The sequence below is a fragment of the Hypomesus transpacificus genome, chromosome 16 (assembly GCF_021917145.1).
Source record: "Hypomesus transpacificus isolate Combined female chromosome 16, fHypTra1, whole genome shotgun sequence".
NCBI classification, from domain to species: domain Eukaryota; kingdom Metazoa; phylum Chordata; class Actinopteri; order Osmeriformes; family Osmeridae; genus Hypomesus; species Hypomesus transpacificus.
Genome location: NC_061075.1, coordinates 4,130,702 through 4,148,546, shown reverse-complemented (window position 1 = coordinate 4,148,546; position 17,845 = coordinate 4,130,702). Strand labels below are relative to the sequence as shown.

Genomic DNA, 17,845 nt, shown 5'->3' with positions numbered 1-17,845 from the left:
CTTTGGTTTTAGGTTTTATTACAGGGTTGGTTCTACTTTTTCAGGGTATCTAACTAGATTCTTAATCTAAAATGAAATTCTTGATCTGATCTTCACTGTAGCATAGAGACCTTTTGTGATCCACTCAATCAGCACTGACAATATCAGGACGACTGATTGCATTATATGACGCCTCCTACAATGCCACTATCTTTCTGGCTGATCCCAGACCTGGTGTCTCCTTCTCCCAGGTGGAGAAGAAGAGCCAGCCAAATGGCCCGCCTTTCTCAACCTCTCCCTACTCCCAGAAAGCTCTGAATCATAAAGGATTTATCCAAAACAGACATTTAATGGATTTACAATCATCTCTCAAAGACAATACTGTTTGTGGACACTAAAAGGATTATTGGAATTTGTGTGACAATGAATACTTTCCCTTTAATGCTGTGTTGATGTAATTTGATGTTTTAATCTAACTTCCTTTCCTGTTATGATAAATCAGTCACTCTTGATATTTTAATCTATGAACCAAACCATTTATTAATGTTGTATTCTTATATTTTGAAGTATAAGCAAGGACATTTGAAATAGCTGAACTCAATTGACCAACCACTTCCCACCTACACGCCAATCTCAGGATGAAGCCCAGGTGGGAGTAACTGACCAATCAAGAAGTTCACCCTCAAAAGATATCCCCCTTTCGCACAGGCCAACCTTGCTTTAGTATTTACCGGAATTGTTCGCGACACCTCTGACCTATCCTTCTCAATCAGCAACTCAATGGACCACCAGGAACTTTGAGGAAAGGTTCCTTTGCTCTAACCGTTTGAGGACGGCAAACGTAACTTTGACTCTTCTTCTTCAAACTGACGCTCTGAAGTAACAGCGATATTGCTAATGTCTTACTTGTGACATTGGTATGTTGTGATTTTATTTGTCTGTTTGATTTAGTTACAATTGATTTAATCTAACCTTCGTTAGGATTAGTTACAACAGACTGTCCACCATTGTTCTCCAGAAGCTTATATCTCTCTCTCCCTTCCCCACGCGCTCTCAACCTACCATCTTCTATTTGCCATCATTATAGTTTAGGACCTACTGTACTGTTCAACTCAAAGACTAACCCATAACGTCTCTGGTATTTGCTCATTATAATAAAATTTTCACTTATACATTAAGAATTGCTAATCTTAACCGTGCAAACCCTGTTACATCACTATGATTAGATTTAGTTTATTTCAGCAGTGTTCAGTGCAGTTGACCGGACTAGCAACTGCAGGTAGCTCTCATTTAACTACGTTCTAATTAAGTTAATTCATCAACATTTATTTATTATTGTTGATTTTCAAATGGCTGGACTATTTGTTATTAAATTCCAAGAGCCAATTTTAGAAATGTTAGCAATGAGGGCTTTATTCAAGTCTTATACCCAGGCTAAGATAATTCAACTTCAGCCAAGTTCTTGGAGAAAATGTCATTGATAGTTATGAATTATAAAACCCCAATGTCAAAGTCAACTGAATGACATAGTTTTGGGACAACAGTGTGATACAATCTAGAGTCTAGACCAGGGGTGTCAAACTCATTTCGCATCGTGGGCCACATACGGCCTAGGGAGATGTCAAGTGGGCCGGACCATTAAAATTATACCATACTCTGCTATAAATAACCAAAATATCATGTCTTTCTTCTGTGTTATCTAGTTTAATTGATATAAAGACCATATCGTATAAACTCCGTCCAACCGCTTTAACAAGTAATGATCTCTTCGGTGGTGTAGTTGGTTAAAGCGTTGTACGGCTACATATTGTTAATGCGAATCTGGGATCCCAAGTTCGCGCCCCAGTCCAGTGAATCTCGTACGATATTCTTTAACTTTTACTGTGAGAAAATGACATAATTCTAAAGGCCTACGGATGTATCACAACATTTTAATGTGTGAGCACTAATATCAGATCAAAATGAACACATGTAGCCTTAATTAAATATTGAATAACGTAGGGTAGTCTACCGTCGGAGACAACCACTACGCCTCATTCAGCCAGTTTAAACGGCTGCTAGATGACGCTGTTCATTTTCAAAGCGCCGATAGTTCGGCTCTTTGGGCCGGCACAATCCGGAAGAAACCACCAAAGCTTCACAAGGCATCGTTCGCCCATCCCTAGTAGAGACCAAGGTATTAATTGATACCGTCTGCTGTTTTCAGTCTGTCTCAGTGATGCGGCTTGTCTTCTACTCTGATGGAAAGAGTGCGCCCCTTAGCGGATAATCCATGAATTACAGCGAATTAAAAATATTAATTCCATGTCTTTTATGCATTTTTTCCACTTTCAAATTATCCTGCGGGCCTGATCGAACCTCCTTGGGGGCCGGTTCCGGCCCGCGGGCCGTATGTTTGACACCCCTGGTCTAGACCCATCTCCCCCTCTCCAGTCAAGCAGGGGTGCACATCCGCCTCAAGGTGGCGCCACATCGCTAGTTAACAGTATCATGATACCTGTCCAAAGTGATGAGGAAACTCAGAAAACAGAAAAATGACTTGAAGGAAAACAAGCTTTGAAAATGATTGGGGTCCGTTTGATAGATTTAAGATACACAGGGGACAGCAGAATAACACAATAAGAACGAATGCTTCCGACTCCTAACAATCTGAAATGAAACTAGACAATAAAAGGGTTAGAAAATGTTGCATATTGAACTTGTTAGTGCCACCAGACATTAAATTGTCTAGGTTCTCTCGAGTGCAGACGGAAAACATCAGACAGATGACTAAATAAGTGAACAGACCAGGTAAAACTGCTGGGGTGCCAAGATGAGTCAATAACAACTTTAATCCACAGGTCAGGCCACATGCAGTCATAGCTTATTACTGGCAGGGCAATGTATGATATTATCTACATCCCTACAATATACAGCTCTAACTGATGCCATGGTCAGGCAGTTGTGGAACTAAGTTCCCGGTTGACCAAGAGTAAACTCTGGCAGCAAAAACAGGTCAAGGGCCACTTTACAGAACCACAACAGCACAGGGTTAGTGAGGTGGTTTGCAGACTGGGGCGAGATAAGATTTCCCTTTATTGTACTTAAGGGGAGAAGATGAACAGTGCTTGGAAAATGTATCTTGTTTCCTTTAACGAGTGAAAGACTCCTTTTGCCAAGCTTCTTCCTGGACCAAGGTCAAGTATTATTCGTTGGAAGCTTGTAGTGCATGTGCCATAAATCTATTGATAGCTTGATGCGATGCTGCACCTTTGGAATGAGTTTGATAGCAACCTCCCTGCTTGAGAAGGACACCAGCCAGGAGCAGCTGTCTCTGTTGTTAGAACCCCCCGGAAGGTTCTCTCCTGCTGAGAGACCTGGGAGATGAAATGACTCAAAGGAAGAATGCTCAATACAAACAATTAAATAACAAAAGTCTTTGGCACCAATGTCACAACTCGTGGCAATGAACAAAATAAGAACATACTGTCTGGTGAGATGCTGACGCAAAAATATTGAGAGAGCCTCCAAATGTCTTATAAAAATGAATCTTTGAAGATTATAGCCTGCAGCTATTACAGCCCCTATTCACGTTTACTGTTCTGCTGAAACACAATAAAACACTCAAATAACTTAAAATAGAAAATGCCCATCTTTTGCTTGTAAGGGCCTTTGAATGGACTTTGCTTCAATCTATATAGCTGTTAGGTTAAGAGAATGGGTTGAAAAAAGGATCTAATTTCAGCTTGTGTGCCCAGTACAAGCTTTTACTTCATATCAAAGCACCACCATGTAATACAACGTCCTTGAAACTGAAATGACAGGACAGATATGACAAACAGTAATATTAAGTTGTACCAAGCTGCCGAGACAAACACGCAGATATGAAACCCTCTTAAAATGATTCAAATATATCACGTCACATGCATAGCTATGTGTGTTTCTGGGGCCTTGTTGCTAGCAGTTAGCTATTAGCCATGGAGAGACCAGAGTGTGAGCCAGTGGAGGGGATGGTAAACGATGCTATCTCCTCCGTCATACAATGCTCATGTTCTCTGCTCTTCTCTGGGGCAGCTGCAGGTGGCTCAGGTTGGACACGCTTCAAAGAGACACTCGGTGAGGGGGCACTAGTGTTGGAACTACACCTGCTAAAGCCGACTCAGTAATGTCTGGTATTACTTTACAACGTACTGATAAATACATGATTGATTGGTGCAGGTCTAATAGCATAAGTATATAGCCACATAATATGCAAATACTGTGCTACTTTGATATGGCCAGTTTCCCTGAAATCAGAAGTGCAAAAACAAAGAACAATTGTTACAGGAATTCAAATTTATAAATCCCCTGATTACAGTTCCTCTGGCCTTCCCCCCTCTCATGCTCCTCCCCTCTCATCTCCTCGCCTCAGGATAAGAGAAGCACCTCTGTTGAACAGTGGCAGGTGCTGCTGTGCTTTTCTCTCATCTACCAATCACCATTGTTTCATATAACTACTGGACAGTGCTCTGAATTCTCAACATTCAAGAAGATTGATATCTCCAAGGTGTGAGGTGAGCAAAGTATTTCTACTTTGATTAGGTGTTTAGTAATTATTTAATCTTTCCTTTTGATGGGAATATTGTGATACAGTGTTTCATTTACAACCGTATATTTTTATAACTTTATATTTCAGATTTTATTTACACACTGACAAGATTAGGTTTAGGGTTTTTTTAAAAAGATTTTATACCCTTTCAAAGTTACGTCGTCAAAGGACAATCTGTCTATTAGCGTTCTGTAGGCCTACATCTCAATGTATACCTGCTATGTAATATTGTAGAATATTCTACGTATTTATTTATCTATCGATCTAGCCTATTTAATCTATATACCTCAACAAATCTGATAATATCCTTAACTTAGTTTAAAGTAGCCTATCTAATTTTGTAGTACCTCTAAAATTCTGATAATATCCTTAATTTAGTTGAAAGTATCTAATTTTGTCGCATAACTGTTTCTGAAGACTACTTGGAAGTTACAAGAAACACCCGAAGTCGAGACAGCTTCTATTTCATTCAAGCCATGGAACAAGATGCACCTGCCACTGGCCCATCAGCTAACCGGGGCTTCAGTATTGCCGACTACGCCGTCTTCGCTGCAATGTTGACACTTTCAATGGGTATCGGCTTGTCCCAGATGTTAAAAAAGAGCAAACGAAGCCAAGCCAACGTGGATGACTTCTTTACCGGGGGTCGTAACATGCCAGCGGTGCCCGTGGGGTTGTCTCTGTGTGCCAGCTTCATGTCTGCAGTACAAGTTCTGGGTGTGCCGGCGGAAGCCTCACTTTATGGTTATAAATTCCTCTACATGTGTCTGGGTCAGTCTCTCAACTCGTGCTTGACGGCGTACTTCTTCCTGCCTGTGTTTTACAGACTAGGCATCACTAGCACCAACCAGGTATCCATTTATTTGAATAATAATTACAATAATTTAATGATAATATTAATAATAACTGTCACGCAACACAATCCGCAGCTTTGAAAACGACATAATTAATGTGGTTTGATTCAGTTTTGTGCAACCAAAACATACATTGCTTTTCGTCTTTATGCCTCTTCTTTTTTTCAGTACCTGAAGATGAGATTTGGGAGAGGAATGCAGCTACTGGGCAGCCTTCAGTTCATAGTGGCAACAGTAAGAAAAAAGCTCTAACACTATGACAATAAAATGTTTTTATCGGGAAATAGTCAAAAATATCAGCGGTATTGCTGATATCGATCAAAAACTATTGTAAAAACTAAAATGCCCTCCGTAATCCTTTCTTTCAGCTCTTGTATACAGGGATAGTAATCTATGCCCCTGCCTTGATACTTAACCAAGGTAAGATCTCAGGATTTAGCAAGGAAAAACATTAGTCATCTAATTGAATCATCCGAATGTGGTATTAGAACTGGTTCTTACTGTATTTCAGCTACAGGGCTTAATATGTGGGTCTCACTCTTTTCCACTGGCCTCATCTGTACCTTCTATACTACACTGGTAAGATTGAATCTTCTCCAGATTTGATATTAGTAGGCAGTATACTGTGTTTTCTGAGATATCTTCAGATAAAGTAAGACAATGCAGTCTCCTCTGTTTTATGATGTGTACACTAAAAGCCGGACAGGGGCATTGTTAGACATAAAACTACTGGGGCACGGGTCCCTATTCATATACAGTGCCCTCCAAAAGTATTGGAACAGTGAGGCGAATTCCTTTATTTTTGCTGTAGACTGAAAACATTTGGGCTTGACATCAAATAATGAACGTGAGACCAGAGATCAACGTTTCAGCTTTTATTTCCAGGTATTTACATCAGGATCTGATGCACAACTAAGAAAATATCACATTTTGTTTGAATCCACCCATTTGTCATGTGATCAAAAGTATTGGAACAGATATACTTAAAACATATTTAAGTGAACAAGACTTAATATTTAGTTGCAAATCCTTTGCTTTCAATAACTGCAGCAAGTCTGTGACCCATTGACGTCACCAAACTTTTGCATTCTTCCTTTTTGATGCTTTCCCAGGCTTTCACTGCAGCCTCTTTCAGTTGTTGTTTGTTTTGTGGGGTTCCTCCCTTCAGTCTCCTCTTAAGCAGGTAAAATGCATGCTCTATAGGGTTTAAGTCTGGAGATTGACTTGGCCAGTCTAATACCTTCCATTTCTTGCCCCTGATGAACTCCTTTGTTGTTTTGGCAGTGTGTTTTGGGTCGTTATCTTGCTGCATGATGAAGGCTCTGCCAATCAGTTTGGTTGCATCTTTCCTTAAATTGGCAGACAAAATGTTTCTGTAGACTTCCGAGTTCATTTTGCTGCTGCCATCATGTGTTACATCCTCAATGAAGATTAATGAGCCCGTCCCAGAAGAAGCCATGCAAGCCCAAGCCATGACATTACCTCCACCGTGTTTCACAGATGAGCTTGTGTGTTTGGGATCATGAGCAGTTCCTTTCCTTCTCCAAACTTTAGCCTTTCCATCACTTTGGTAAAAGTTAATCTTTGTCTCATCAGTCCATAAAACTTTGTCCCAGAATTTTTGAGGTTCATCTCTGTACTTTTTGGCAAATTCCAGCCTGGCCTTCCTATTCTTCTTGCTAATGAGTGGTTTGCATCTTCTGGTGTAGCCCTTGTACTTTTGTTCATGAAGTCTTCTGCGAACAGTAGATAGTGATACCTTCACTCCTGCCATCTGGAGGTTGTTGCTGATCTCACTAACAGTTGTTTTAGGGTCTTTCTTTACAGCTCTCACAATGTTTCTGTCATCAACTGCTGATGTTTTCCTTGGTCTACCTGTTCGACGTCTGTTACTTAGTACACCAGTAGTTTTCTTCTTCTTCAGGACATTCCAAATGGTTGTACTGGCTATGGCCAATGTTTCTGCAATGGCTCTGATTGATTTTCCATCTTCTCTAAGACTCACAATTGCTTGTTTTTCACCCAAAGACAGCGCTCTGGTTTTCATGTTGTTTTCACCTCTGAATACAGTCTGCATAGACAAAACCTATCTTACCCAATCTGAACCTGAGTGTAGACATTCAGTGGTATTTATTGATTGAATAATGTATGTAATAGGACACACCTGGGCAACAAAACACACCTGTCAGTCACATGTTCCAATACTTTTGCTCACGTCACAAATGGGTGGGTTCGAACAAAAAGGTGATATTTTCTAATTTGTGCATCAGATCCTGATGTAAATACCTGGAAATAAAAGCTGAAACGTTGATCTCTGGTTTCACATTCATCGTTTGATGTCAAGCCCAAATGTTTTCAGTCTACAGCAAAAATAAAGGAATTGGCCTCACTGTTCCAATACTTTTGGAGGGCACTGTACCTTTTTTATCTTCCAAGCGTGCTGCGCACAATGCACTACCCGGCTATAGAAACTCCTCTTGCTTAACCCACTATACAACAGTTCAGTGACGCAAGTTTGACATCAGCTTTGGCAGGGACACAATAGTTAATGCGAGTGCACTCAATTAATGTACTGACAAGTAAAGTAGATTGTTAAAATTCAAACTTAAGATTTTACTGGGGCACAGCAGATTCATACTGGGGAACGTGCCCCCACAAAAAGGGTCTAACGACGCCCCTGGCCTAAGAGTAGTCCAGTCTGTCGTCACTTTGCAGCTGTTTTGTGGTTTGTCCAGTCATGCTAGATAAATCTAAAATACTGAAAGTGAAAGTCTGTGACACAATTTCAAACACAATCTGAGCCAGGCCTTCTGAACCGGTCCTCATGCCCTTTCTTATCCTAGGGAGGCATGAAGGCGGTCATATGGACTGATGTGTTCCAGATCTTTGTCATGCTGTCTGGCTTCATGGCCATCTTCATCCAAGGAACTATTCTTGTTGGCGGGCCTGCGCGGGTTCTGGAGATTGTCAACAATGGATCCCGCTTAAACTTTGATGAGTACGCCTTTTTATCAAATGATTTACCTTCCAAGAAGTCTAACCCTAATGTGACTCTAATGGGCGCCCAATAAACGACCTTGATAATTTGGTTAGGATCATTTCCTTTTTGACTTCTGTTGTTTGAATGTTATTGGTCTTAATGTTCCACACCGCTGGGGTCCTTTGCTCTGATGTTAAGTTTATGCCTATCTGTTGCTGGTTCAATCGGGAAACACAAGTAGTATTTAACAGGATTATATTGAGAGTGCCGACACATCATCTTCAGTGGTAAAAACTAAAATGATTATGAGCATTTGTAACGCGCTTCGCATGTCCGTGCATGACATGGATTTATAAATGTTTCAACTTTCATGTTCCTTTTCACCTAAACAGTACTGTTATCCAGTGTGGTATAATGTAGGTTACAACTGCTGACTAACATTCCTGAAATGGTTAACCTACTGTACATGTTACCCAATTCCGTAATCAGACATACAGTGCAGTAAACTAACACCATATCCTTTATAGTCACTCACACACGTCTCATAAGAACCCTCATAAAACATGGACGTTATCATGCAAGCCTGATCCCTCATAAAACATTCACTGTAAATGTATTGGAATCAGGAAACAGGAAGACAACATCTTTGTTGTCACTTCCCTATCGGTTCCATAAGGCTTTTTAATCTCTGGACCTTGTTTGATAATCCAATTCCCAGGTGTAATTACAATTCTATTTTGGTTTCTCAGTTTTGATGTGGACCCCAGGAAGAGGTATACCTTCTGGAGCTTCTCAGTGGGTGGTACTCTGCTCTGGTTGTCCATGTATGGGGTGAACCAGGCCCAGGTCCAGCGCTACATCTCCTGCAAAACAGAAAGACAGGCCCAGTGGTGAGTCCTGACCTCTGAACCCCCTGAACTCAACAAAGCCAGGGGGCCTGAGTTTAAGTAAGCCAGGCTTACTTTCCCTGACATAAGCTTATTCGGTAAACTCCTTTGATGGAACGGGCCTCTGGTTTGGTCCGTCATTACACATTATTTTTTTTTTTATTATTTTGGCTCTCAGGACAAGAACAGGGTCCAACACTTTAGTCGACTGAAAAACTATTTAAAGCCTTTGAAAAGCGGATCAAGTGAAGGCTTCTGCTATAACCCATTCATTAATCAAAGCTTCTCCCAAGAACCAAAATCTTTTTCCTGTTGTTTTTTATTGGGACAACACAAGAAACATTGTTTCTAAATAAGTAGGTCTTCAGATTCAGTATACAGTGTTCCAGATGTATTGGATTTCTCAGCATTGTACACTCAAGAAAGATCTTTGTCTGGTTGTCATAAGTTACAGTCATAGAAGTAAATGGAACAAATCAAATTTACTGTTGAACTTGTTCCAAGATCTGTCATTTTTTGGGTTGCTTTTAACAGCCAAGACGGATCATTGAATAGTTTTCAAAAGTAAAATTCACTGTGAAAACGATTATTTGCTCCTGAACTAATACTACATTTGTCATCAGGGCCTTATTTGTTAATCAGGTGGGGCTTTGTCTCATCGTGGGAAGTGCAGCTACCTGCGGCATCGTCATGTATGCGCTGTATGTAAACTGCGATCCTTTAAAATCCGGGAAGATTTCAGCCCCCGACCAGGTAATCAGGTCTCCGAGACCCATGCTGACACCCCTAACACACGGAAAGGTGTCACTAAGGATTTCTGGCACCCACATTCAAAGCCAATCATTTAAAAGTACGATGTTCTGAACTAACTCTAGTGAGGCTCCATTGACAGGTCATTTGAATTCTCCCTTTCTCTCTTTTGAAGTATATGCCCTACATGGTCCTGGATATTTTTCAAAACTACCCAGGTTTCCCAGGTCTTTTTCTCGCATGTGCATACAGCGGGACTTTGAGGTACTTCTTTGCTCCCCTCCTAGGCACAACAAATCGTTCGTTTCTGTCAAATCAAACATGTCTGTTCAGGACATTGACGAGAGCAGACACATGCATTCTGTTACAGTACTGCCTCCACTAGCATCAACGCTATGGCGGCGGTTACCATGGAGGATCTGCTGAAGAAACGTCTGGTCAAGCTCTCCCAGAAGAAGCTCATACTGATCTCCAAAGGCTTGTGTGAGTGACCTGTCTGAGATCGTCGTCCTTGTCAAATAAGATCTTATCTCATTTATAGTCATCCCTTTATTTTGAGGTGCCTTTCAAGCACTCAGGGAAACCTAGATCTACTAATTATACGAAAGAATCATCGACTTCAAACGATGTTATTCGATGTTGTTGTGAAGTGAAAAGGACTTCGATGTCCTCTCCAGCTCAGTGTGCTTGTGATTCTCTGTTGGTGGTCTGTGAACAGGAAATGTGATTTGTTGAATTCCTGATTTCCAGCGTTCCTGTATGGAGCGGGGTGCATCACTGTGGCTGCCCTTGCCTCGCTGCTGGACTGGGGAGTTCTTCAGGTTTTTGTCCCCCCCCCTCCCAAATCAATGATTTCTCCATTCCTGTTACAAATGTTGTCAGTTATTGTTTTCTGCTGCATGATTAGATTGAGTTCATCACGCACATACCAAAAAATCTACACAAAAAAACAACAGTAGTTGGCATTAAAGCCTATTGAGAGTTATTATTAAATAGGTCGGAAAAGTCACTCTCAACTCCACTCCTCCTCATTCCCAGGGCTCCTTCACTGTGATGGGGTTAGTCAGTGGTCCACTCCTGGGTGCTTTCATTCTGGGGATGTTTGTACCAGCAACCAACAGGCCGGTGAGTCTGAAGAACAGCTGGCCACTCATGTCGCGCACTGAAAACTCCTGACGCCAGATTCAAGACCTTGTGTGAACTGTGGTGGTCAGCTTCTAGGACTAGGAAAAGTCTTTAGTCTTTCCGTGCCATACACATTTACTTTGGGGTTGATAGATAAAACTTTCTAGAGGAATGTACGCTTGTTTCATTCCCTCTGTTGTTTCCCCCTCAGACATTGTGCAGTGTGTCATCCTAAACACCTTATAAAGAATGAGATACTCATATTTCTGTGACTGATAATACTATGTTCTACTTGTACCTTGACAGGGGGTGTTTTCTGGAGTGTTTGTAGGATTCTGCCTCTCTCTATGGCTGGCCATAGGCTCCACCATCTACCCTCCCAGTCCAGTCTCTATGGGGCAGTTGCCCACCAGTATAGAGTACTGTTTACCCAGCAACAACACACTGTTACAAACACTGAACGCGACCTTGGACATGGGGACCTCTTTCTCCAAGCCTATTCTCCCTGTTCGAATTGGGTGAGGAAACTAAGTAGTACTAAAAACACAGAATGTCCACATTTCCCTTTTTGTATCTTTTGAAATATGTCAAATGTAGACGTATTTGAGTGTTTTAGCCTATAAACTGGCCAACATTAACTAAAGTATAAAGTACATAAACAATCCGAGAATCTTATCGAGCCTGCGTGTCTTTTTCAATTGGAAGCAAAGTCTGGAGCAGCAAGACGTCACTAAAATGTTAACGATTTTGGTCTTTTTGTTTCTAATTAGGGGCATACAGGACTTTTATTCCATGTCTTATCTTTACTTTGGTGCTGTGGGTACCAGTTCCACAGTGCTGGTTGGGATCCTGATAAGCTATATCACAGGCAAGACCATTTGTAAACATAATACACTGTAGAAATGATCTGGTTGTACAGTTAGATATATTTATATTCCATTTATGTTATTGTTAGGCCAGACCAATTTTTATATATAAAACACTGAAGGAATTATCTGGTTGTACAACTAGATATTTCTAGTCCATTTATGTTATTTTTTCAATGGTGTCTGCGTCTGAGCTCAAACGGTCTTATGTTTATAAAAACAGGAGCAACAAAGAGAAACACAATTGGTCCAGGGTTACTGTGGTGGGACCTTCATAAAAAGACTATGGACAACCGTTCTCATTACACAGTAAGTACAACCTGGAAGTGGGAAAACATGTACATGCATGTCAAATGGATCAATGTGCAAGACAGTTTGATATGAACCATCTGAAGATTGCAAAGTACTTTTTCTGTGTTTTTCAGTAGATCAGATCTTTATTGTCATTGATAAATGACATAGCGATATCAGTATTCCATAATGTAGAGCATGTTACTGTGAGAGGGAGATTCTTTTCTTTCTTGATTGGACACGTTTACCAAATGCAACTGCCATTTTCCTCCCGTCTTCCCAGGCGGAGCTAGGGACAAATCATTCACAGACCGTGGCACTGACCAGATTCCACAAAAGGGACGAACACTCGAGGAATCACCCCCACTCTATACTCCCCGGAAAATCATAGCACTCTGTGAGGGATCGTTTTTTAACTTGATTTATGAATGAAATGTCGAGGGAGATTCTTGTGCTTTTCTTTTGTTGTCCTCACCTGAACATGGGAAAGGGCCAGTAGAGTAGTTCACCTCCCGAGTCCTGGATCGTTCAAAATCGCTCATTTGTAAAGGAATTCTTTGTTGAATCGTCACGCTCCTTGCTGCACACCTGTGACTCTCAACTGGGAAGATGATACTCATTTAACCAGTGAACTACTGGACCAAGTTTGGTATATGTAATTTCTCTGCCAAACTAAGGTTTCAGTTTATAAACAGGTTTACTTAAGCAGAACTGCATTGGGATATAAATCTAACATTGAATATGAATGTTTTATTTTGCAGTGGAGACTATTTGTTCAGCTAGATAGAAATGTTTTGTTTTTTACTCTGTAAATAAAAGTACTGCTCAGATTCCTGCACATTCCATAGTGAACATCGGATAATATGTAACCCCATTAATAAAGAATGTATAAAAACACGATTGTTGTCATGAGATTCATGCACTTTGCAGTTTCATTAGACATGCTTTATGTACGCTGACCTAACTCTATGACGCTGACTCAGACCAACAATAACACCTGCTCTGGTATGAATAGACATTTTATTCTCATGCAATGAGAATGACCGAATTATGGAAGGTAACAATTGGAGACAATATGCATGCTCGCTTGGTCATATCCATTTTATTCAAATGGCTTATGTTTTTATTGTTCGACATCACCAAATGTTGTGTTGCCACAGTGCATTACTCCCATGAATGATGAAAACGTGCGCGAATAGGCCTTAACTCAATACAGAAGTTTTTTTCGATGTCAACATATGATGTCTCAACATAGTCCTGCAATTTCAAACCATGTCCCCGTCGGCCTGAGCGAGATGCACTTCCCTATATCATTTTCAGGGCTTTCTCAATGTCATTCTTGTCAACAGCATTCTGTCTTGACTTGAGCCACTCTGGGCTTGTTGCTTGTTTAAGCAATGAGGAAGCGATCGGCTTTTGTTGAGGGGCTACTGCCATCACCATTCATCCACGGCCCTGTTGGAATCCTCGTCTGCGACCGCGCAGTCCAGGCGTTGAATTCCAGGAAGAGATAGGTCTCTCTGGTTCAGTTTTTCGAGGAACGAGGAGAGAAGTCGCTTATTTAAATGGTCAGTGAGTGTCCTCTCTTCAACTTGGTCCTTGTTAACGTCTAGCTGTGCGTATACCTGCGAACTCGCGTCGCCTGTTTCTAGTGGCGCGCCCGTTTCGTCGTAGGACAAACCATTCAAATGTCCGTCGCTCTCTTTAGACTCTTCTTGGCCTCTGCTGCGACCACCACAATCACCAGCAGCTTCAGACTCCATTTCCACCGACGTTAAAGTAGTCTGCAGCGCCACATTTTCTAGTTCTTTAATTCGTTTGCTTGTTCGGGCATTTACTGCATCGACACGTGCATGAATAGGTTCATTTCCAGTTAACTCTGAGCCGTTGTTGAGATCCTCTCCTGCTTGCTCCATAATGGTCACGTCATGCGCAGTCAGTGCGACGTAAAGCACCCTCTTGTGGTTAATGTGGCGCATTGCTCTCAGACTAAAAACGTTTTATTTTATTTTAGATTATTTTAAATAAATAAATACAGTAAAGTGTTTTGCATGTGCATTTCTAGGTCAAACTAATTTCTTTAAGCCAGTTTAATAAAAATGTGGTGCGGAATCAGATTTTCTAGAGGAAAACGTCATTTATATGCTGCTGTTTCCTCCTGTATGTCATTTTTATGCGTCACTTACGGAAGGGGGGTGGTGGATGCCCATTCGAATCAACAATACTCTGTTGTCGTTCAGGTACTGCTTAATTTCCTAACGCATGGTGCTACAAAACATATTGCTTTGAATGGTTTTTGACATATTTTATTAACAGTGATCCTCCTTAATCTTCGGACACTTGCCTATCGCCTTCTCAGGCATCGACGTTAGCCAGCACAGCTAGCAGCCAGCTATTTAGCTAGCTTTCCAGCTATTCATTTTTGACACAGTTGTGTTAGCCACCTTTACAAGCTAACTGTCAACCTGACTTGCTAGACATGTCTAGTGCTCTCCACGAACTGATTGCCCAGATGGCTTGTCCATTTTCGCAGCTAGATAGCTTTCAACAAATAATGTCCCTGTACGTTTAACTCTTTGTCCCCAATAGCTGAAGAGTAGCCTTTGGAATGCCGAAAAAGTTCCAGGGCGAGAACTCCAAGGCGGCCACTGCCAAGGCCCGCAAGGCAGAGGCTAAAGCGGTGGTAGACGCCCGCAAAAAACAGGAGCTGGAGGACGCCCTTTGGCAGGAGAACGATAAACATGTGCTAAAGAAAGAGCAGAGAAAGGTGAGCCACATCACGCAGCGCGTCTGCAAAGATTCATGATGTGAAGCTAGTTGACAGAAGTCACGCATCTGACGACGGCTCGGGCACTTCTCCACCTGCATTGAAATAAAAAAAATGGGTGTCATCCAGTTCATATCCGACGACACAGTTCTGTGTACCTCTACCCAGGATGACAAGGAAAAAAAACGCCTGGAGGCTTTGGAAAGAAAGAAGGAGAATCAGCGACTCCTTGACGAGGAGAGCGCGAGGATCCGGGGAAGAGCCACCGCCAAGGAGCTCGTGACCGGCAAAGTCACCAGGGCACAGATTGAGGAGACGCTTCGCATCGAACAGCAACAGCTGGAAGAAGAGCCCACGCAGAAAGGTGACAGTTCCCACCCCCAGTCTCTCTCTCCAGTCAATAATGTAGGCCACAATGTAGGCTTGTCTCTCTGTCCCGTTTCTCACTGTTCTTTCCCATCTCTCGGACTGCCTTTCTTTCTCTCTTGCTCTCTTCCCGTCTGCCTGTCTCTCTCTCTCTCTCTCTCTCTCCACCTCTCTCTCTCCACCTCTCCCTCTCTTTTTCAAATCCTTGCCTTCGTCCCTCCCTTTTCCGGGCCCTCTATTCCCGTCGACAGAGAAGAGCCACCTGGAGACTCCCCTGGAGGAGAACGTGAACAGGATCGTCCTGGAGGAAGGGGAAGTGGAGGCCAGAACCATAGAGGATGCCATCTCCGTGCTCAGGTGAGCCCCAGCGCCATTAAACGGAACATACGACGACTACTACTAGTCATGATGATGATGATACACTTGATTTGTCTTGGAGTCAGATGGCTGAGCGGTTAGGGAATCAGGCTAGTAATCTGAAGGTTGCCTCGATTCCCGTCCATGCCAAGTGACGTTGTGTCCTTGGGAAAGGCACTTCACCCGTACTTGCCTCCGGGGGAATGCCCCTGTACTTACTGTAAGTCACTCTGGATAAGAGCGTCTGCTAAATGACTAGATGTAAATGTCTTTCTGGCACTCAAAGCACTACAGAATATTATAATGCTCTTTTCCATGCTGGCATAGGAATCAAGTTGTGAGCACTGCGTGTACGTTCTGCCATACGGTGCAGTCGGGTCTTATTATGGTCTGTGGCTTTCCTCCCAGCACGAGCGAGGAGGTGGACCGTCACCCCGAGCGCAGGGTGAAGGCGGCGTACGCCGCGTACGAGGAGGCCAACATGCCCCGCCTGAAGATGGAGAACCCCAACATGAGGCTGTCCCAGCTCAAACAGCAGCTGAAGAAGGAGTGGATGAAGTCCCCGGAGAACCCCCTCAACCAGCATTTCAACACCTACAACAGCAAGTGACCAGGCTCTGGGAAAAGAACTGTACCCGGCACACTGGGGGAGGGGGGATATCGTTTTTTTTGGGAGATGCAACTCGTTTCTCGTTTGGTTTTTCCCGCTATCATGAAATATGTCGCTGGCTGTCGTCCGTGCCCCCGGCGCGCTCCTCTGCCCACGCTCCCCTGAGAAGACGGGAGGGGGGGGGGGGGGGGGGGGGGGGGAAGCCTCCTCCAATCAAGGACTCGTGTCTGAAACGATACACTTCCCTTTCATTTGAAGTTCGCTGGTTGCGAGCCACTGATTTTCACGTTAGTGTGCCCAATGGCGAGGCCTGCATACAGGGTGAAGTTGTTTTTATTTCTGGCGTAAAAACAAAATGGGAGGCTGAGGGGTGGCAGACGTGAAAAACAAATTAAAGTAACTTATTTACAGTTGAATTACCCATTTGGTTCGATTTCTTTTGGATTAGTTTGGCCGTATTTGCGCTTGACAGCATTGCATGACGGCAGCCCTGCAAGAAGTTGGGAAGTGAAATCCGATTTCCTTGACCTTTATGGCTCTCCATTCATTATTTTGCAGTGGCTCTTCGGCTAAGGTTTCCGATACATACTCGAGATGCTTTTTGCTACAGTTACTAACAAGGGTCTCATTAAGTAGTGTGATACATATAATACTATAATTATAAAGTAATATCCAGGAGTGCTTTACCAGAGTACAGTTAGAATATCACCACTAGTGTAGATGAGGTGTGATAATCTTTTCTGCACAAAGATGGGAGTTTTTTGCGAACGCCGACATATCAGCTGAAATGACCCCCATTTCATTGGTTGCATAGCAGTCTTGATTGGGATATTTAATTGAATCCAAAACCCTGTACTGTAGGCTTGCTGCATTTCAGGAGTTGCTTTTGAAGACCGGCTGGCACTTCAGTACCCAAACAGTTTTCAGGGAACATAACATATATCTAACGAGGTGTGATGTCACACAAAACGGTGCTGTCACTTGACCACGAGTAGACCTGGAGCCACGTGCATGCCTTGAGTGACTGATTCAAAAGCGTGTCTGCAGCTGAGGATGCTATATCAACAAGTGAATTTATTTGACGCTAGTTCGACTGCATTCTTCTCGACCATTCAGTCCCCGAAAATTATCTAAATGACTGATAGTTGAGTGAGTTGAGTGAGGAGTCAGACGCATGATCAGATAAATGGATCGGCTAAATGGAAACAGTGATTCTATTTTCTTTGCTCAATTGTAGGTGCCAGTACTTTGCAGGTCAATGAAATTGTGCCACTTAAAATGATGAAATAATACAAATCATATAAACAATTTATAACCAGTGTGGCTTTTCCGTTTCTGTGAAAGAACTAACACAAACGCAAATAAATTGCATCTTCCAAAGTGTACTCTCGTTAATGCCTCTTATCTGTTGGCCTATTACTCGGGGCTCAAAGGGAAATAAGAGTA

At 42.4% G+C, this 17,845-nt stretch overlaps 2 protein-coding genes across 2 annotated transcripts; both read left to right on the top strand.

Moving 5' to 3' along the window:
- Positions 1-4,410: 4,410 nt before the first annotated feature.
- slc5a5 (solute carrier family 5 member 5) lies at positions 4,411-13,819 on the top strand. Its single transcript, XM_047037226.1, has 16 exons — positions 4,411-4,511; positions 4,964-5,397; positions 5,569-5,634; positions 5,769-5,820; positions 5,912-5,979; positions 8,244-8,398; positions 9,130-9,270; positions 9,891-10,020; positions 10,193-10,281; positions 10,388-10,500; positions 10,768-10,838; positions 11,056-11,142; positions 11,449-11,660; positions 11,913-12,010; positions 12,232-12,317; positions 12,583-13,819. Exons 2-16 carry the CDS (start codon positions 5,023-5,025, stop codon positions 12,688-12,690), a joined length of 1,851 nt encoding a protein of 616 aa, XP_046893182.1. The 5' UTR covers positions 4,411-4,511; positions 4,964-5,022; the 3' UTR covers positions 12,691-13,819.
- Positions 13,820-14,438: 619 nt separating this feature from the next.
- Positions 14,439-17,782, top strand: ccdc124 (coiled-coil domain containing 124). Its single transcript, XM_047037154.1, has 5 exons — positions 14,439-14,539; positions 14,889-15,066; positions 15,235-15,430; positions 15,684-15,789; positions 16,198-17,782. Exons 2-5 carry the CDS (start codon positions 14,908-14,910, stop codon positions 16,397-16,399), a joined length of 663 nt encoding a protein of 220 aa, XP_046893110.1. The 5' UTR covers positions 14,439-14,539; positions 14,889-14,907; the 3' UTR covers positions 16,400-17,782.
- Positions 17,783-17,845: the final 63 nt, after the last annotated feature.

Excerpts from the sequence above, each read along its gene's own strand:
- slc5a5 (XM_047037226.1), top strand. The coding sequence starts at position 5,023 with ATGGAACAAGATGCACCTGCCACTGGCCCATCAGCTAACCGGGGCTTC. Across the intron at positions 5,635-5,768 it reads TTCAGTTCATAGTGGCAACA|CTCTTGTATACAGGGATAGT; the intron begins GTAAGAAAAAAG and ends CCTTTCTTTCAG. Across the intron at positions 10,282-10,387 it reads GCATACAGCGGGACTTTGAG|TACTGCCTCCACTAGCATCA; the intron begins GTACTTCTTTGC and ends ATTCTGTTACAG.
- ccdc124 (XM_047037154.1), top strand. The coding sequence starts at position 14,908 with ATGCCGAAAAAGTTCCAGGGCGAGAACTCCAAGGCGGCCACTGCCAAG. Across the intron at positions 15,067-15,234 it reads TAAAGAAAGAGCAGAGAAAG|GATGACAAGGAAAAAAAACG; the intron begins GTGAGCCACATC and ends ACCTCTACCCAG. Across the intron at positions 15,431-15,683 it reads AGAAGAGCCCACGCAGAAAG|AGAAGAGCCACCTGGAGACT; the intron begins GTGACAGTTCCC and ends TCCCGTCGACAG.